We start from the raw sequence: 21,838 nt of genomic DNA, 5'->3' as shown, positions 1-21,838 counted from the left end.
CTCTGGTATTTCTTGGAATATCCTATGGATTCCGAAACTCCTTGAGCATCCATAATGGACTCCATCTTGATTACCCATGTGGTATAGTTTGTTGAAGTCAGCAACGGACACTGGAACGACACCTCGCCATTATCTTTTGTGGAATGCTGGCTAGAACCTATCATGTTATCGTATCTTATGTATTTGGGCATAAACTAGAAAGCTCTAATACCATGTGTTGGTTTCAGGCCCCTGTTAAGATCAAAAGAATATACTGAAATAGAGCAAACACAGGATTGCAGGGAAAATATTCCCAGTTTTTTCTTCTTCGTATGTCGGATAATAAAAACAAGGACTTACAAGGCTTTAAATAACAACCAAAAGAAACAAACTTCTAAGCTAAAAAACTGAAAAATATATGAATGTTCATCTAGTTTTAATATTTAAACAATATTATTTTAACATGCACAAAAATATATGAATGTTCATCTAGTTTTAATAGAAATAAAAATAAACTTATTATTTTTAATTCTTAATACATTGTGATATATATGGTGTCACAAAAATATCAACCTACTTAAAGTCACAGTTACCTTTAAAAAAAATTAAATCTTTTGCATACGATATTTGATTATTAAAAATATAAACAGTTGTTATGTTTTAGAAAAAAAAAATGTTCGTGTAAGATATTTAATTATTAGTCATTTGAGATTTCGATGTTATATTTTTCTTGTTTTATAGAAATAAGAGGTGAGACTTATGAGGCTACGTCTGACAACATATAAAACCATACACATTCATATATATATATATATATATATATATATATATATATATATATATATATATATATATATATATATATATATATATTAAAAATGACCCCCTTTTACAATAGTGAGCCTGTGTACTTTTTGGCAAGAATGACCCATGAATGTGTTGTTTCCGTTTTGTTTTTGTACCTGGGCATTTTATGGAAATATTTACATTCTTTTATACACGTGTTGATCATCGTTTGGGTTTATCCGCTTCCGGATCCTTCCCACCTCGTCCTTATCCAATATCTTCCGATCCCAGCTCCATTGCCTATCCCCTTTGATTTCTTCAAAATTTCAGATAAGCATCAGACACCTTACCTTCATGGTAACCGCCCCATCACCGTTCCCTCGCCCAATCGCATACACTTGCTTCCACCGTTTTCTATTTGTTTCAGTCTTTTGGAGACGATCAGTCTGCAATTCCACCGCCTCTCACCGATTATGTTCCCCTTCTCTTCTCATCATTTTCTCCTATATCCACCATCACATGCTTTCATTAATATCCACCTCCGACCTCTCATGAACGCAAATGGAAAAGATCTGCTTTGATTTCCCGATTCTGCCCCTTTAAGTTACCGTCTTAGAAGCCGAACCCGATGGTTGATCTATTGGAAGCCGAACCCGAAGGTTGATGTTGATGAAATACAAGAGGTTTCTAACTAGCAGTTAGTTGGTGGGTGTGAGTGGAAGTCACCGGTCCGCAGTGGAGGTTGCGGTGGTTGTCGTCTACATTCTCCAAAGACGATTCGGATATGAGCGGCCTTCTCAAAACCCTAGATGACTGTAATCACCGGACACCGCCATCACCAAACGCCTATTCCCCCATCTATCAAGGTCATTGCCTTTAAAGTCATTCTCTCTTTACTTATTGCACTCTTTTGAAGATTTTCGATATCAGGTGGATACGTTGCCTATGCAGGTCCAAATTTCATCAATGATTGTTGCATGTTCTCATTGGTGCACAGGTTTGTTTAATGCTAACCCAAATACTTGTGATATGTTATTTGCTTCTTTTATTACACCATTTTCTTGAAGATTCCTAGAAGTGTATGCAAATTTCTATATGTGTTATATGCATATTGTACAAATAACAACATTTGGTGATTCATTAAGCAATCACCATCGGACCCCATCATCAATCGGACCTTTGCCAACTTCCATTAACAATCTAAACACCAGTAGTATCTTGTAAGTTCTATTTTAGTTGATCTATATAAGTTTCTTTTTATGCTTTCAGCTCTTAAAAGATAACTCCGTGTCATGAGTGTTTGAATTCAAATTTGTGAGTCCGATGTCAACTGTATATTGAATTAATGCATCTTTTATATTACCTTGATTATATATTTATATAGATACATGAATTCAAATATGAAAATTAAATATATGTATTGTTTACTTTTTATATAATGTTAGTCATGCAGCAAAACCGTAATCGTGAAGGCTGTTGGTGTTGTGTATGCAAGTCCAGATACTGTTTTTGAGGTGGTTTTGAACGTTGATAAACATAGAAGATATGAGTATGTTGATAAATTTATGCGTTTTTGGGGATATAAAATCTTTTTTGTGTTTACTAAAAAATTAAAATTTCAGGTGGGATGCATTCACTGGTGATTTAGAACTTGCAGATTTTTTAAATGGCCATTCTGATGTTGGTTATGGGTCTTATGATTCCAAATGCTTAACTAGGTGGGTTGATCGCCAATTGATTTTTGCTGATGTTGGTTTATTGGTGAGAGTTGGGTACAAGAGTATTGTTTATTCTACAAAACTGCATATTTTTTTAAAGTTTTTCTAAGATTTGGACAGATTTACCCTTTTCACTTTGTTTTGTCCCATTTTTGAGTTTTTGGATGGCTGGGATATTTTGTGTTAGGAAAGCAGGTCAAAACTATCACATGGGAGTAAGGATCCTTTTGCCCTAAATTTGTAACTTAATCTTTTGCAGGGATGAAGTCCAAAACACATATAGTAGGTATTGTTATTGGAAATGAAGTTCCTCTGGTCTTGGCCAGCTAGCAAGCTCTAGAAAGTGACAGCAAAAAAAATTACCAGCTTGGTACATAACCTCAAGATTCACTTTTGATTTATTGATCTGTTAACCTAAAAATGTGAAGAATAATAAGTAAAAATAATTCTTTTTTATTTGTTAGCTTGCATAGAATGAAGAAGTATCCATGGCTTTCAAGTGCTTTGAAAAATTATGACATAGAGAAGACTCAGATTTCATGCATTCAATTCCACTCCAATCTTACGTATGGAATTAAATTACATTGGAATCTAGAAAATCCTTTGGCCTGTGAATTTAAACATTAAATTTACTCAAATGCCCTTTTCACCGAACACTTGTTATTACTTGCCAACCAAATGCATGACAAAATTCCAATTCCTTCATATTCCAAACCAAACCCTACCAATTCCAATTCCTTCCAAACTATTCTTGGAACCAAAAATAAATTTGAGTAAGACGAGTAGCAGTGAGATTTTGGGGCATTTGAATAAAACGAGTAGCTATGAGATTTGGGGGGATTTTAATGAAATGTTTACTTTTATGTAAATTAGAAAATGCAATACAAGGGGTAATTTACCTTTTCAACTTTCACCATTGTTTTCGTCGCATGAGCTTATTTTTTATAGGAATGAGTAAGTTACAGTTGCTTTATTAATGATAACTAGAAAAGGGTACGCGACAATGCCGCTTTTGGACTAAATTGCAAATCCTTCAAAGTATTGTGGCAAACAATGAAATTCAAAACTTTGGTGGCCAATTTCTTATACCTGAAACTTCAGTGTTCATAAGTCCCTTGGGATTTATGAAACATCATGTTCTCCTGAGAAATAAACAATCAAAGGCAGCATTTGTCTGAAGTTATGATTTCGCACCCCAGGTGTTTGATGGAATGGCCCAGACAAAAAGCCGAATTCTTGCTAAGCAAACCCAATTTAGAAAACCTCAACAAATGTTGAAATCAGTTTGCTGATGCCGAGGTAGGTATGTGTGATTAGGTCCTTTAAAATTGAATTTGTAATTTATAGAGCTTCATATAGTGATTTTGATACTTTTCATTATGTATTGGTTTTGGATTATGTTTGGGTCTTTTGCTTCTAAAGAATTTATGCTTATGGCACCATATTTGTTCTTATGTCGACTTTTTCTGGGTTGTTTGTATCTCAGATTGTAATTGACTTGATTTCAAGGTCACCGAGCTTAGGATTGCAGTTTGTTGATAGGGCGATACAGGTATTGGAACAATTTGGAATGGTATTCTAACTTTGATTACATCTTCACACATTTCCCATCATCCGTTTGTTAAAAGTTTTTACTGAATTCTCATATTTTTTATGTGGTCTCTAACTAATACCGATCATCTATTTGTTTATGAGATTTACTCAAACAAACAAATAAAAGAATGAAACACTGGCTTTTGTTTTTGAATCACATGTACACTTCAACACTCTATGGGAAATATTATTCAACATTAAGGGCGAATCTGTCCAACAAATACTCTTCAAACATTGGTTTTACACTGCAAGGTATGGAATTATAGATAGCTAACATTTGTATTTGTTTTAATATTCAGTGTGAATTTAATTTCTTTTACTTGGGTTAATCAGAATGTAGAAAATGAAGCCTTTCAGAATGGTAAGCATACATAAGCAGTAGATTATTATAGTGCTGCAATATCAAAGAGTATAAAATCACACTCATTTGTAGTTGTTTGTATCTGCAATCATGCCGCTACAAACCAATATTTGGGTGAAGTCATTGATGCAATTGGAGATTGCAGTATACTCTAGCTTTTGACACAAGTTACCCAAAAGTACAAATTTTTCTGTAGCACCTGGTTCCTGGTGTGTATTCTTTTATTTATTTCTTTAAATATTTTTGCATTTTGGCCTTGGACTTGGCTAGTTAAAGGACAAACTCGCCGAGTAGAAGCGGAATGAGACGCGGGATTTAAGCCGTGGACTCGACGAGTCGGGTCCCGGACTCGGCGAGTAGGCCCTGTTTGGACAAAAAACCTAATCCAAGGGTTTGCACCCTATTGAAGCAAATCTAAGGCATTTGAAGTGATTTTGTTGTTCTTGTGATTCAAGGAAGGAAGGAAAAGCTTGAAGGATCAAGAGAAGGATAAAGGGATCCGAGTTTGTGCACCATTTTCAGATCATTAAAGGTAAAAAGTCTGTACCTTGCTCTTCCATTTGATAGATCCCATTTGGTGTAGTTTTAAGGCTTTATGAACCATTTTAGATAGTCAACCATGTTTGCAAACATGGTTGGGGGTTAAAGCTTCTGGATCACAACATTTAAGGGGTCACTAGACAGATTTGAGTGGCTTTTGCAACCATGAAAGTTTTGATGCACCTTAAGAGCTTGTTTTATGTCTTTTTGAGCTCAATGTCCCATGCATGCACGTAAATTTTGTAACTTTACGTGCTAGATCGATTGTAGGAGCATAGATCTATCTTTTGATCAAGGGTTGTACGTCAGAAATCGAAGATTTAGTGAGAGGATGTGACCGACTCGACGAGTCCATTCTTAGACTCGGCGAGTCCAAGGTTTTTGTCCCATATCAGTTGTGGGAAAAAAGGACCCAGTTGAGTGTTGAAAGGTATTAGGGAGTCTCGGGGAGTGACCCAACGTTCTGGACTAAGCCAATGTTCAGGAAATTCATGGGAGTCGGCGAGTGCATGAGCAGACTCGGCGAGTGCAAGGCAATCTTCTTAAGGATGAAGATGAACTCGTCGATTTGTTCATACAATTCGGCGAGTCAAGGACAGGACTTGTGTATCAGTCGAAGATGAACTCAATGAGTTGTTCATACAACTCGGCGAGTCAGATGAAGATTCAGTCGATGTTTAATTAGAAGGAAAACTCATCGAGTCATCGCCTAACTCGACGAGTAAAGACGGGTATAAGGACAAATGAAAGGATGGGGACTTGGCGAGTTGGCGAGCCAGCTCGGCGAGTCAGGTCAACTGGAAGTTGACTTTGACTTTGACTTGGTCAGGGGTAAAATGGTCATTTTACCCTAAGAGTAGATATCAGTTCTGACTAAGTGTTTTGTGGCACTACTAGAAAAACATCCTTTTACGACGCTCATTGCACGTCGTAAAAGGCTCAGACGATGCGCAAATGAACGTCAAGGAAGACCCTATCATAAAGAGAGACGATGCGCATTTACGGTGCTCATTTACGGCGCGCAATTACAACGTGCGTTTACGACACGCAATGTGTATCAAGGAAGGCCCTGTCATAAAGGAAGACGACACGCATTCGCGTGTTGTAACCTTACGACGCACGTGTTAATGACACGCAATGCGTATCAAGAAATGCCATGTCATAAATGAAGATGACACTCATTTTTGCGTATCATAATTTTAAATGTTAAAAAAAAATTATTATTTATTGATTTACTTATTTTCAAATTAAATTTTTATTTAATGTTTCATAATAGAAAATAAAATATCATATACAAAAAATAGAATCCATTGCATAAATTTAATGTCATACAAATAATCATTCCATGGAAAGATAAAACAAATCAATAGAAGTTGTAACAAAAATTTACAAACCAATTAGATACAAAAAGTACAATCCATTGTCCCTTTGCTTATTCAAGATCAACCTGCAAGTAGCTAACTAATTTGTACAAATTCAACCTTGTTTCTAATCATTTTCTTAAATACTTTACAAACATAATTCATCCATAGTACCTGAACTATAGTTGCAGCCTTGTTTCTTCTTCTTCTTCTGAACTCATCTCTTGCAACCGCTACTCTAAGCCTAGTCTGAATAGATACAAGCTCCTTAAAAAACATAGTTGATTTGCTCATTGGTTCCACAAGAATAAGAAACAATAATCACAAACCCAATATAGCCCATGCAAATTGTGTTCTAGTAACTTCCAGGCTTCCAACAAGTTTTTTATGAATGTCAGCCATGTCACTCAAAACACCCAATTCAATATCCTTCAGGTACCTGCATCAGAAACAAACTCCATAAAATGAAACACATTCTTTTTTGTAGAACAACACCATATTAAAATAAAAACCATATAGACCAAACAGAATAGGCCCAAACAACTCCAGGGATAAAAATGTCATAAAATGGCAAGAGACAATAGGGTGCCATGTATGAACTGGGAAATAAACTCATCATTGAGAGCACCAGCAACAACTATCCCAACAAAATAGAAGATGTCAGTATAGTATCCCCCATTACATGTTTGATCTAACAGAACAGAATCCATAAGTAACTTTGTTTACTGTGACTACAGATGCAACAAGAGATAAAAGATTTGACTCAAGAACGTGATCTAGCTCGAACTCGCCTTGAGGAAATATTAAGAGCAGCTGGAATTGATCAGAGTTTACTTCCATGGGTATATTTTTTTTCTTTTTACATTTAAAATACTTAGAATGTATTCTGTTATATGATGTAGAACGAATCTCGTCCCTTACGTACTGGTTCATGGGACGGGCGTTTGCCATCATAAGACACATCCCTCAATGCTCCAATCACGACATATAACAAGGACGAATTAAACATCCCAAATGAAGACTCCTACTTTTTTGATAGAATCTCTTCAAATCAGTTCATGGATCGATATTTACCTGACCCATCCCATGAATGGGAGAAATCAAGGTCAAATTCATCAGGCAGCTGCAAAGAACTAGGGTGTATCCAGAATGATCAGGGGGAGCAATCTTCTCGCTCTTCGGGTTCTTCAACTGTGGACAAAACTTATTCAAGAACCGCAAGTTTGACAAGAAGCACGAGCTGCAGTGCATTTATTGAAGAGATGACTCCTGAATACAATGTGGTGGCTGAAAGTATGGTTACCAAGGAAGTTGAAGGGGATGCTTCCGGAAGAAGTCTTCAATCCAAATCAGAATCAGATATCAAATCTTCGTGCAGACAAGATTCTGATGAGAAAGGCATGAATCAGATTGTGGGGAGTGGGGGTGTTTTTATCTATTCTCCAAACAGAACACTTAAAGAAGTCATGAGGGATGATCTTAAAGAAGAGTACATTAGTTACATGGTAAGGAAACAATAGTTGTTGATTCATGAGTCATGATTCATGAGTCTGTTGTTATTGATTTGGTTATGATATCAGGCGGAGACACCTTGAGCCATTGGATCAGCAAAGGAAGATAATGACTGGGATTTGTTGTTTGAGGAGAAAAGAAGGAAGATAATAAAATTGTGGGATGAATGCAACATTCCATTGATTCACAGGACCTACCTTTTCTTGCTCATCCAAGGCGGTCCATCTGATTCCGTCTACATCGAGATCGAGCTCCACCGACTATCCTTCCTCCAGAAAGCAGTAGATCACGCCTCAAGGTTTGCTTACACATATGAATCATAATACTTGCATTTCATTTGTTTACTCATACTCATCTTTGTTTGTTTGTTTTTGGGTAATAAAATCACAAGGGCAATGGATTTGGAGAGGGCGATGCTAAGCAGGAAACTACTGAGGAAATACTCAGCAAAGGAAAGGTAAGGCCTTTTTCTACCAGACCACCTGCAGAAAGAAGCATTCCAACACATGATTTTGATCCTCTTGCCACTGCCACATGCAAAGGAATGGTTTTTTGCACATTCCTTATGTTCACATCAACTCCAGCATAAGGAATAATCTGTTCAAACATAACAGCAGTTAATGGTCCAACCAATTCAACTCATTCATGCCTTTCTGTACATAAAATGTCAACACACTTGAGGAAATTGATGGAAGAATAAATAAATAAATAAATAAACTTACTTTAACTAACTCCAAATCATTAGTCATAGCAGCAGTATGCAGAGTTGTACCTCCATGTTGAGTGTCTTGAGCAGTAGCTTCAGCTCCAACAACAAGAAGAATCTGTACAAGTTCTCTACCATCTACAACATAATTAAATAATTATATATATTTAGGGTAATAAAAACATAATTAAATAAATATATATATTTAGCAGCAATATGGATAATTATATATACATATATATATATATATATATATATATATATATATATACATACATACATATACATACATACATATATATATATATATATATATATATATATATATATATATATATATATTGGGTAATAAACAACATAATTAAATAAATATATATAAAAAATACCTTGTCTTGGCTGAACATGTTTATATCTTTGACAATGAAGATGAGGTCAAATCTTGAAAGAATTGTAGTCTGTAAGTCAATGTTATCTTGTGCAGTTTTGAGATCATCATAACGACCTGATGGAGGGTTTGTTGCAGCTAATACAGAAGTCCTGGAATTTAGAATTGTTGTTATTCCTGCTTTGGTTATAGATACTGTTTGTTGTTTCATGGCTTCATGTATGGCAGTCATAATATGGAAGGGTGTTGTAGAATATTTGTATAAAAAAAGTAAAAAGATAAGAAAGTTACAGTGTTGTTATCACGAATGACAGAAGCAGTAAGCCCAGCTGTAGATGAGCCTTTCCTGGAAGTGTATACAACTATAGGAGCAGTACGTACCTAACCTTGTCAAAAACAAAAATGTAATTTACTCAAATCCATATTTTTTTTAACTAACATTGTCTTGTAACCATTGCATTCAAAGAGAACTAAGTTTATCATCAAAAAAGGCTACACCTAATTGACTGGCCAATAGTGGAATGTATTCTATATGTGCAACACCATTCATAATATGAAATAATAATTATAATAAGTTTCGTGGTGTAGGAAGGTGTAATTCAGCATTACATATACAAAAAGTAAAAACCAAACCTGCAGAGCAACAAGCAATACCTTTTGTTTTTTTCTTTGTTTATTTCCACTTCTTCACAAAAACACCATTCATTCAAATCAAAACTTAACCAACCAAAACCAAAACCAAAAGAAATCAAATCTCCACACTCACATCACAGTCCACTCTCGTTCGATTCCTACAATTAAAATGATCAGGATGATGATGATTGAGGACATTTACGTCTTTTTTGCACATACAAGAGAGAGAGAGAGAGAGAGAGAGATTACAAGGTAAATTGGAGTGGGGTGTGGGTGTTAACGAGGTAACCTCTTATGGCTGAGAATCTCCTTGAGGTGATGATGGAACCTGCTGAGGCGGGCTTGGAGGCTCACAAGATTTGTTGCTTTGCTTGACAACATACAACTTAACTGAGTCACGTAGTTGTTGATAAGGCTTCCTGGTTTATCAGCTTCTGCCAGCAATTTCATTTCCTGATTTCTAGCAAGGCTAATATGATTTGAACCCTAACATAAAACTCTTACCAAACGAGTTCAGGATGCCAGCGACGGGAAGGAAGAAAAGGATGTTTGCAAGGAGAAAGAAGGTCTGACGCCGACGAGGGTGGAAGAAGCAGTAGCGACGGCGGCGAGGAGAAGGAAGACCGACCGCAGCGAGGAGAAGGAAGATCGACCGCAGCGACGGGAGGGGAGCTAGTGATGTCTTTGACCAGAGTATCTGAAGAGCTTGTATCTTCGCGGAAAATAAAGCGATTGACAGGCAAAATTCCAGGAAACATGTGAAGATCTAGCAAGAACAAACTCAACAATCAAGTAAAAACAAAAGAACTCACTAATTGGGAAAGAGATAAATCTTGAAGCTCTTACCATATGAAGATATAGAAAAGATGATTGAAGAGGTCGATTGGGCAGAGTTATAAGATCACTTGTGGTAGGGAGGCAATGAATGGATGAAACAAGCCCTAACAAATCCAGGCGCAAATCCAGGCGAGAGGGATGAGATGGAAATACGAGAGTGGGATAGAAAAAATTAGGGTCGGATTTAGGAACCCTAAATCATCGGCTCAAATTGATAACTGGGAGGTAAGAACCCTAAATCCTCAGCTCATTAGGGTCGAATTAAGAGTGTAAGAGTTTGTTGGAACCAAGAATTAGGTTTTTGGTGGAGGTTATGGATCGAGGAATTGAGGAAGTTGTGGATGAAGACAAAGGCCCTAATTCGAAGAGGCGGGGAATTTTTAGGATGAATTGGCGGGGTTAACTTTTTGGATTTCATTTTTTCTCCCTAAAAACGCGTGTTTCCTAAAAAAAATATAAAGCAACACAGTTACACGACGCACAGTTTTTGATAGATGCCCTCCGTATTTTTTTTTTCTAACACTAATTTAAGGGCACGCCAAAATGGGTGTCTTCTATCCTTCAAATTTTGGAAAACTGACATTAATTTTTAGGCCACGCACAAATGCGCGCCCTTTATCCGTGTGTGTCATTAATTGCACGTCGTAAAAGGCTATTTTTCTAGTAGTGTGGGAATTATAGCCGAAGGATTTCCGGAGCAGCAGCGGCAGCAGTTAGAGGATTCCCGCACAGATCAGCAGCTACTACGAGGTGAGTTACCTTCCAGTAGCGATGGGTCAACGACCACAATGCCGGCCCACCAGTAGGAGTTGTATGTTAAATGATTGCCTTTGTCATATCATCTAGGTTTGCTGCTACCTGATATGTTGTATGCTGGCATGATATGTTATATGCGATAGTAGTAGAGTTCGGTTGTTAGGACCGAAGGATAGGTCAGGCACCCCAAATATGCCTGACAATATGTGATTATATGTTTATATGCTGGCATGATATGTTATATGTGATAACGGTAGCAGGAGGGGAATAGTCCCCGAGAGTCGGTTGTCAGGACTGACGGGTAGGTCAGCACCCCAGAATGGCTTGACACGGATAGGTCAGCACCCCATAATGGCTTGACACGGGTAGGACGGCATCCCAGAATGGCTGCACGGGTAGGTCGGCACCCCAGAATGGTCGTACCGGGTAGGTCGGCACCCCAGAATGTCGTTACATTTTCATTAATTTAATTTTTCTATATATAATAATGTAAAAAGTTCATAAAGTTTATTGTTATTTTCATTTTCGATATGGCCAGGCTCTTTCGAGAAGGGTTACTTTACTTCAAATGATTTGAGACTATAAACAGGCATCTGATGATCCTCAAGGTCTCATCTCCATTCTTGAAACACGGCCACATAATTGACAGAATTCACATAAGTTTGGTAGTAATGGGAGTGTGAAAGATCTAAGAAGAGCTCGACACCACGTTTTGAGTCTATAATAAAAAGGGGAAGATGAAAAATCATTAGACCTTTACCCCATTCTGTAAGTTTGTATTTTTTTAAAAATTAAATTACAGCTTTCGTTATTTTTAAGTCTTATTATTATTCTGTATAGGCATAGATGATTAGACCTTAAGATGGAGCATCAGATGTTAAAAATGCATATAAACTAGCAGCTTTAAGACATCATCTACACAAAGTCAACCAATAATGGAAAGCTCACTTCCTTAAGGTGCATTTTTTGTTTTTTAAATATATATATATATATATATATATATATATATATATATATATATATATATATATATATATATATATATATATATATATATATATATATATATATATAAACATACTTTTTACATCCTACAGTGAAAATGAATATGTAAAAAATAGGAATTTTTTTTAAAAAAAAAGTCATTCTTAAATATAGGAAAATATTATAATACAAGTATGTTCGATACAGTAATAGAAAATATTATAAAAAATGACTGTTTGGCTATAATACTTTCTGCAGCTTACTGCACTCAATTATGTTTTCAGTCACATACGTTCGGGCATCAATAAAAAAGATTATAAATTCTTTGATTTAGTTGTCATCTTTACTTATGCATTAGTCTGTCATCACAGTTGCCAGAATGGATTCCAATTATTAAATACAGTGTGGATTTGGGAGAATTTACTTGAAATATGAAATGTGACATATTGTAAAAAAGGGATTTTTAGTAACAGATGAACAAAGCCTAAATTGTAAATAACCTGATTTGGAGTCTTTTAAAAACAAATTCTTATTCATAAATGATTAAGGAGACAATCACCTAGGTATTAAAGTTTACCCCTGTAGGGCTTTCAAAAAGTCAACAGTCATTTTTTATAATATATCACATTTATGTTGCTCTTCAAATTCGTTGGTAGATTCATAATATATCATTTACTCTTTGTAAAATTTTTTAGATCGACTCACAGGCAATTAGAAATGTGAGAGCAAATGACATATTGACATGTATTTATTCATACAGAGGGTCACTGGGTTTGACTATGTAAAGTTGAAATTCAGCCAACAGATTTGAGGTTTGTGAATTTTATTATTTAAAACATTCATTTGTAGTCATAGATTAAATTGGTTGACTTTGGTTTAGTGGATACTTCCGACTCAAATCATTCTCGATCGTATCTACTTAGTTCGATCCCCGCAATACAGGGCTCCTCATCTAGTTAACTAATTATGCTAACATCAATTTGCAAAAGGGAAAATGACACATATGCCCTACGAACTCTATAATGTTTACCCGTTGAGTCCTTAAAGTTTTTATCGAACTTTATGGGTTCCTAAACTAGGATATGACCTGCTCTTTTAGTCCTTGTCAACCTGTAATAGCCGGTTCAGTAACATTTTAGACTAAAAAAACTCACTTTGTGCCCCTATAAAGCCAAAAAAAATAAGTTCGGAGATCAATACGAATTGAATATGAATCAGCTTTAGAAGAAAATGAGAGTTTTTTTTTTTTTTTTTTTTTGTATTAATTGATACCCGAACTTATTTATTTATTTTTTTTTGCTTTATAGGGGCACAAAGTGAATTTTTTTTGGTATGAAAGGTCACTGAACCGGCTATTACAAGTTAACAGAGACTAAAAGAGCAGGTCATATTCTAGTATAGGGACCCGTAAAGCCTGCCAAAAATTTTAGGAACTTAACGGGTAAACCCTAAAAAGTTCGTAGGACATTTGTGCTTTTGCAAAAATAAGTATAATGCTTGTGAGTATTTTGTAAATTCCGTGAGATTAGGGGTGTTATTCGGTTTGGTTTTTCGTTTTTCGGTTTTCGGTTAATATGGTTCGGTTTTATCGGTTTTTTTACATTATAAATTTAACCATAACCAAACCAAATAAGATCCGGTTTAATCGGTTTTGGTTTATTCGGTTCAGTTTAACAGTTAAACTGAATAAAATTCAACACGTAAAAATAAATATTAAACTAAAAGAAAAAAAAAACTTATTTTACTAATACCAAACAAAGAAACTACATTAATATATAAAATATTATATTCAAGTTGTAGAGATAAGTTAATTTAACTTTAATCGTATATGAAAATGAAAGAAACAACTAAAAGTTATTTGATTAATTTGTTTTTGCTTTTTAATACAAAATATAAAACAATTATAACTTTTTATTGGTTAATAATTGAGAAAGTCATGGAAATCTTAGTAACTAATCAATAAATTTATATATAAAATGTTGATATATATATATATATATATATATATATATATATATATATATATATATATATATATATATATATATATATATATATATTCGATTTTTTCGGTTTAACCAAAACAATGAAAATTTAACCAAAACCAAACCAAATAAGGTATCCTTATTCGGTTAACCAAACCAAATTAACCGAAAACCCAATAACTTGAACCAAATGAACCAAACTTCATTTGGTTCGGTTTGGTTATTCGGTTTTGATTTTTTATGACACCCTACGCGAGATAGTGTATCGGAAAAAGTAAAGGAGCTGTCTGGGTTAGGCCCAGGTATGAATTACGGCCCATTTAAGCGGAGAATGGATGGTTCTTGATTGATGGTTCTATTGGCTCAAAATATGGTCAAATTAGGGAAATTTCGTCAAACTATTGGACTGTTTGAACGTATGTTTTGAAAGTAATTGTGCAATATTAAATAATATAATATAAAGTTTGTTATATGAACTATTTTTTAGATATGTTTTGTAGTTGGAAATTGTATTAACCAATATAGTAAAGTCTAATTATTTAAATAAAATGATAGACAAAATGACGAAATGGTATCCTATAAAGCATGAGTTTTAACAAAAAAAAAAAAAAAAAAAAAAAAAAAAAAAAAAAAGATCTTCAGAAAAATCCCAATATTTACGGAAAAGTTACACTTTAATCCCAAAAAAAAAAAAAAAAAATTTCTGAAAACCGGCAAAAATTTGCAGTTTAACCCTTTTTGACCGGTTGAAACCGGTACTAAATTAATTTGGGACTATTTCATAAACTAATCCAAAATATTGAGATTTTTCTGTAAACAAAAAATATTAGGACTTTTCTGTAAACAAAAATATTAGAACTTTTCTACAAACAGAACCCTTATTATTATTATTATTATTATTATTATTATTATTATTATTATTATTATTATTATATAAATAAGAATATTATTTTTTGAACTTGTTATTATTAATATTGTTACTAATACATATAAATGCATTAAATGAAAAACTAATATTAATGACATTGTTTAAGGGTTGAGGTGGAGGAGATGATGATGCTTTTAGCATTGAAATCGTGAATGTCTGCTTGTATATTTTTACTTTGTATATGGTCATTTCATATTTGTTATTATTGTTTTCAATTCAGAATATTAATACTTAACAATTTGAAAGAAGTTGCATATTAATAGTTTAATCTCACTTTGTATATAAAATTGTTTAAGGTAGATGAATTACTTTCCAAATCCAACAAATCCACTACAAACATCTGCATAGGTAAGCCATATCAAAATTCAAAAGTATTAATTACAATATTTTGTTTAATAAAAAGTAATAGGAATAATTCAAAAGTATTAATCAAAATTCAAAAGTATTAATCCAAAAAACATGTCCTATTACTTTTTATTAAACAAGATATTATAATTAATATTTTTGAATTTTGATATGGACTACCTATGTAGACGTTTGTAGTGGATCTGTTGAATTTGAAAAATAATCCTTCTACCTTAAACATTTTTATATACAAAGTGAGAAATCCTTCTAGCTTAAACTATTTATAAATAATTTTACAAATATGTAACTTCTTTTAAATTATTACGTATTATTATTCTGAATTGAAAACAATAACAACAAATGTGAAATGACCATAACAAAGTAAAAATATACAGGCAAACATTTATGATTTCAATGCTAAAAGCATCAACATCTCCTCCACATTCACCCTTAAATAATGTCATTAATATTATTTATTTTTTTTTTCACTTAAATGCATTTATATGTATTAGTAACAATATTAATAATAACAAGTTCAAAAAATAGTATTCTTATTTATATTTTAACAACAACAACAACAACAACAACAACAATAATAATAATAATAATAATAATAATAATAATAATAATAATAATAATAATAATAATAAGAATGGTTCTGTTTGTAGAAAAGTCATAATATTTTTGTTTACAGAAAAGTCATAATATTTTTTGTTTACAGAAAAGTCCCAATATTTTGGATTAGTTTACGAAATAATCCCAAATTAATTTGGTACCGGTTTCAACCGGTCAAAAGGGTCAAACTGTAAATTTTTGCCAGTTTTCGGGACTTTTTCGTTCAAAAAAAAAATCTTGGGACTAAAGTGTAACTTTTCCGTAAATATTGGGACTTTTATGAAGATTTCCCAAAAAAATGTGATAGGAGTAAAATACTATGTTTAATTTGCTCTTTCTTTACTCGTCTGTTACATCGGTACTTGTGTATCCTGGAGTTTTAACTTATATTATTTCTATTTTCATAAATGCTTAACGTTTTTGTTCTTTGAAGCCTCAAGTTATTTCTTTTTCTTTTCTTTTTCTAAGTACTTTCAGCTGATATCAAACTCTAAATCTTTGGCTCTCAGTGTTTTTCATATAACTACCGACTATCTCTTATGCAACGATCCAACACAATTTGTAAGTATCTATGTAGACACATATTTGTCATATACCTATATCTGATTTTTTCAATTGCATACATTCATGAATAGGATTATTAATATTTTAGATGTAATCTTTAAGATACATCATCTATGTACACGATCGAATGTATCCGATCCACTTATTTTATGTTTTGTTTTAAATCATAATTCAGATTCTAAATCTCGAACACGAGATTCCTGAATTTCTTAATTTTGTAATCGACCTTCATAAAAATGCGAAATCTCTTTTATTAGATTGAGAAATGAACGAGGTAATTGGTAAATACTTAGGTGCTGTTTGTTTTTTTGGAGAAATTCTCTTCAAACCTCTTATTGCTGCGCGGCGCAGCACACACGCAACACTTTTCATCTCGCAACTGTTTGTTTTTTAGAAGTCTTCTGAGTCAAAAACCTCTATACGTGCTCTGTTTGTCGCAGCACTTGTACTGCCTCTTCCAACCTCTTTTTCTTGTTTATTTATTGCTGAAATTTTGATTATATGTTGTTAAAATTTTATTTCACATTTTTTTTTTTCGTTTTTTTTTTCGTTTATTCTTGTTGAATTTATTTTTCGTTTCTTTTTATATTCAATAATGATAATTTCTTGATGAAATATCATTATTTTTTTTACTAAAATGTCTTTATTATTTGTTGAAATATCATTATTTTTTACTGAAATATCATTAATTTTTACCGAAATGTTATACATTATTAAATTTTACGTATTAAAAAGCTATTTTTGATTTGTAAAATTAGTTTATTTTAATTTTTTAATATCTGCAGCAATATGGATATGTTAAAAAAACAAACACGCTTCTTATTACAGTTTGCAGCCGTTTGGTCCACCTCTTCTACTGTAGAGGGTTGCAGAGGTGGTCCGCAGACTTCATGAATTTTTGCTTCATAAAATCAAACAGCACCTTAAAGTTATGTCAAGATGATTTATAAAATATGATTTTCTTTTTCTTTGAAAATTTTAACATTTGCAATTTTTTTTCCACTCAAATTAAATATTATATGGTTGCATATAAATATACCCCTTTACGATATTATTATATTTTTGTACTTTGATTTACTTTTATTATTGCATACATACATAAATAGGAATAATATAACATTCATTCAATTTACTTTTATTTAAAATATAATTGTAAAACAAATAAAAATTCTTCATAGGTGTTGTTTGTTTTTTTCTCTAAAAAGTCTCTTCTATCCACTTATTGTTGCACCGCGCAGCACACGCACAACATTTTGTTCTTCATAGCTGTTTGTTTTTCAGAAGACTTCTGACTTAAAAACTGTTGTATGTGTGCTGTGTGGCGCAACACTTGATCCTCTGCTTCAAACCTCTTCACACATTACTTTAACTTATTGCAGCAGTCTGCAGAGATTAAAAAACAAACAAACATTTTATTACATGTTGCAGCCGTTTGGTCCTTCTCTTCCGCTACAAAGAGTTGTAGAAATGGTCCGTAAACTTCATACATTTTCGCATATGTTAATTTTTTAAAATACATATCCTGAAATAAAATCTAACTGAAAATTACAATTCCTATGTAATTGATAACGAAAAAAAGAATAAAATATTAAATCTTTAAGAAGTAGAGACATATGGGAGAATGGAGTTCGTTGGTTTACGCGCCAAAGATTACAAGTTAATTACCATTTAGCCCTTAACACCTTTTAAATCTAAAATAAAAAACGGTTTAAAGGGCACATGCTCCCCCATTTCTTCGTTTTTACTCCACAGCAACCCCAAGAACACTCACTTAGTGTGTTTTTCTTGTGTTTTTAATAATTCAATCACATTGAAACACTGATCATTTCCTCTCAGAGCATCTCCCTCTTCAAATTCGAAGTTCACTTTCATCTTTGAGCAACAATGAGACGAATCATCAGCAGAAAATGGGTGTTTTCACTCTACATTCTCCTTCTATTTTCTGGATCTTTTTTCTCATCTGCTTCCGCAAAACCACCAAGACGTGAGTATTAATCGATTACAACCTTCCGCTTTTTCTCTGTTTCGATTAATCTGCATAAACGGTTTACCGATTACTTGTTTCAATTGTAGAATTTGTCAGTGGCATTGCGTCGAACATAATGTCTGCACTTTTCAAATGGCCGTGGTCTCTCAAACCGACTAACAAAATTGCCTTGGGTAGGCCCAATTTGTTAAATTCTACATTATTTTTTCTCTCAATTCTGTAATGAAGGAGCAAGAGGTCGATAAATTTGAGGTTTTTGCTTTTGTGTTCTTCTTTTTCGTTTTTTTTTTCTTTTTTTTTTTTTTTACAGTTATACCTAGTCGCTCGAGGATGAAATTTGAAAGTGGGTATACTGTAGAAACAGTGTTTGATGGAAGCAAATTAGGGATCGAACCTTACTCTGTAGAAGTAACCCAATCTGGGGAGCTACTTGTCTTAGATTCTCAAAACAGTAACATCCACAAAGTCTCAACACCCTTGTCTAGATGTAAGTGTAATTCATGATCCATAAGTTTGTTATAAGAGCATGATATTAGGGTTTTTTTTAGTGGAATAACTCATTATATTAAAAGTGAAATGATAATTTGTGACAGATAGTGTAGCAAAGCTTGTAGCTGGATCATCTGAAGGGTATTCTGGGCATGTAGATGGGAAGCATAGAGAATCCATGATGAATCACCCAAAAGGGCTTACAGTTGATGACAGAGGAAATATATATGTAGCAGACACTAAAAATATGGCAATTAGAAAGATAACTGATAAAGGTAATTAAAAGGCTCAATTTCACTCCACAGGTTAATTCAGATTCTATTTTAGAGTTAAATTCAAGAAATAGCATCATGTTTTCATTTATTTGTGTATTGTAGCATCCTACTTCTATTTTTAATTATTACAATGACTGAATAAGAAAAAAAGAAAAGAGAAAATTTATATTGTAATATGTGGAGATAAAAGTAGGATGCTATAATAAACAAATAAATGAAAGTACATTGCTATTTCTTGCGTTTATATACAGGAGTTGTTACAATAGCAGGAGGAAATGCAAAGTTTTCAAATGACTTTGATTTATTATACGTTGCAAGTAGTTGCTCTATTTTGGTGGTTGATAGAGGTAAACAAGTTATTAGAGAAATCCAACTTCATCAAGATGATTGCTCTTTTAATCACTTTAATGAAAATTTACTTTCAGGTAAAAATTCAAAATCAAAATTATTATTTTCATGTTTTTTATATGGGTTTTAACTTTTAAGCATTAAAAAAATGGTGAAATGTGAATTTTTTGATATTTTCAGGGATTGTGGTTGTTTGTGGTGCTGTGTTCTTTGGTTTCATGTTGGAATTGTTGCAACGTAGAATAACCGCAATGTTTTCATCTTTTGTGGTAATTCTTTACAATTTTTTTTTTGTTTAAATTTGTGATTTTTGTTTGTTTATAGATATTAATTAAATAGAGAATTCAAAAAAGAAAAGAAAAGAGAAAAGGGAATCAATCCAATCTAAAACTAATGTGGTTGGATGGAATAGAATGAAGAAGGAATGGAATGAATGGAATAAACAAGTCATTACATTGAATGAAAATGTTTTGTTGGCCTCTTGGAATGGAATGAATTTTTCTCATTATTTTTTTTATATTATATGTAAATACAATATAGAGTTTTACTTACAAATATAAAAAATTAAACATAAGAAAATCTAGTTAAAACCAAAATAAGATTTTTATAAAAATATATTCTCTAGTTATTTTCAGAAATAAAATTATACTTTAACTAAAATTATGATGCTAAAAAAAAAGACATTTGTCGTTACGAATTACATTAATAAAAACGTGTTATATTGCAATTTTCCATGATGGAATGAAAACTAACACAATGAAAGAAATTACATTTCTTCAAGAATCGTTCATTCTATTCCGTCAAATAAAACAAATAACTTTTCATTCCGACGGAATCAGCCATTCCATTCCTTCCGTCATCATACCAAACACTACCTTAATAACATTCCCTTTCTCTCTCTCTCTCTCTCTCAGGAACCAAAATCTCCTATAAAAGAGGTTCATCCATCCGTATACCCGATGCCGATTCCGATTCCAATTCCAATTCCGATGCCGGTTAAATCAGTGAGACCACCATTGATTCCACCCGAGAACAACGAACCCGAGAACGAAGAATTCGGAATCTTCAATTCCCTTGGAAAACATCTCACCAATGCCCGATCATCTCTCTCCGAAACTTTTCACACTTTACTCTCTCATCCCAAAAAGAAACCACTCATCAACACCTATCAAACAATCTACCATCAACCACCTCCATATTTCAACACATGGCCCACACAACAAACCTTTGTAATTCCTCCCCAATACCCACCCCCATTAGTATTCCCCACAAGAAAACCCCGAAAATTCATCACAAAAAATCCCGAAAAAACCAACCGGAATCGAAATATGTATCATCGGCATAACAAATACTTTTTGCTGGGCCCACAGACTTATTATGAGGAGAACAACGAGACAACAAACGAGGTTGTTTTTGGGGCAGTTCAAGAACAAGAAAGAACGGATGTGTCGATAAAGGCTATTGACTATAGCCATCCGAGTTATAGTAATAGTACCCGGGATTTAAGACCAAGGTATAATTACATGGGGTATGCGTAGCAAGATTTAGTAGTTGTTGGTTTCTTTATGTCAGCTACCTAGCAGACTGTTGTGTATGAATTTATATTTTACATGATGATCCTAGAATGGGTAGTGTGGGCCAGCTTAGAGGTTGTTTGAAGAATAATATATAGTTTATGTGTATGATATGTATCGGTAGGTTTTGTAGTGAGAGTGTTTTATTATAAGAAAATATGTATGATGATCGTAGATTATGTTTTTTATCGTAAATATTTATTGGTTTGCTGTGTACCTGATTTATATCTGATATGACACTTTTGGGAAGGTGTGGGTTGGTAGTTGGAAGAATAATACATGAGATGCATGTAATATGTTTGTATCGATAGGTTTGTAGTGTTGGTATCTTAACATAGATTGGATATATTATAAAGTTGTCTTGTAACGACAAATGTATGTATTTTCACAGTATCTTTGGGCTAATCTATTTGTATTAATAAATGATTACAAAGAATGTTTGAAACTTTTTTAGACAAAAAGAATAAAGATTGATGGAAGGAAGGAAGGCGATGTCCATACTTGGAACCTGCACTTCTCACATCTTACTGTTAGGACAAACATACAGATACAGATAAATCGTTAATTATGTGCGCCA

The 21,838-nt window shown here is 33.2% G+C and overlaps 1 protein-coding gene across 2 annotated transcripts; it reads left to right on the top strand.

Moving 5' to 3' along the window:
- Positions 1 to 18,306: 18,306 nt before the first annotated feature.
- LOC111879830 (uncharacterized) lies at positions 18,307 to 21,477 on the top strand. 2 transcript variants are annotated; one of them, XM_042898841.1, is made up of 7 exons: positions 18,307 to 18,572; positions 18,662 to 18,748; positions 18,886 to 19,062; positions 19,169 to 19,339; positions 19,591 to 19,686; positions 19,868 to 19,956; positions 20,602 to 21,477. In XM_042898841.1, the coding sequence occupies exons 1-7, from the start codon at positions 18,473 to 18,475 to the stop codon at positions 21,223 to 21,225; spliced, it is 1,344 nt and encodes a 447-aa protein (XP_042754775.1). In that variant the 5' UTR covers positions 18,307 to 18,472; the 3' UTR covers positions 21,226 to 21,477. The 2 variants fall into 2 exon arrangements, with proteins under 2 accessions (XP_042754775.1, XP_023732033.1); XM_023876265.2 differs by having other exon boundaries at positions 18,308 to 18,572; positions 19,591 to 19,764.
- Positions 21,478 to 21,838: the final 361 nt, after the last annotated feature.

Source organism: Lactuca sativa, chromosome 3, assembly GCF_002870075.4.
Source record: "Lactuca sativa cultivar Salinas chromosome 3, Lsat_Salinas_v11, whole genome shotgun sequence".
NCBI classification, from domain to species: Eukaryota; Viridiplantae; Streptophyta; class Magnoliopsida; order Asterales; family Asteraceae; genus Lactuca; species Lactuca sativa.
The sequence above is the reverse complement of the archived record's forward strand: the minus strand, read 5'-3'. Positions and strand labels throughout refer to the sequence as shown.

Coding starts and splice junctions, on each gene's coding strand:
- LOC111879830 (XM_023876265.2), top strand. CDS start 18,473: ATGAGACGAATCATCAGCAGAAAATGGGTGTTTTCACTCTACATTCTC. Junction 18,749..18,885: donor GACTAACAAAATTGCCTTGG/GTAGGCCCAATT, acceptor TTTTTTTTACAG/TTATACCTAGTCGCTCGAGG. Junction 19,765..19,867: donor TAATGAAAATTTACTTTCAG/GTAAAAATTCAA, acceptor TGATATTTTCAG/GGATTGTGGTTGTTTGTGGT.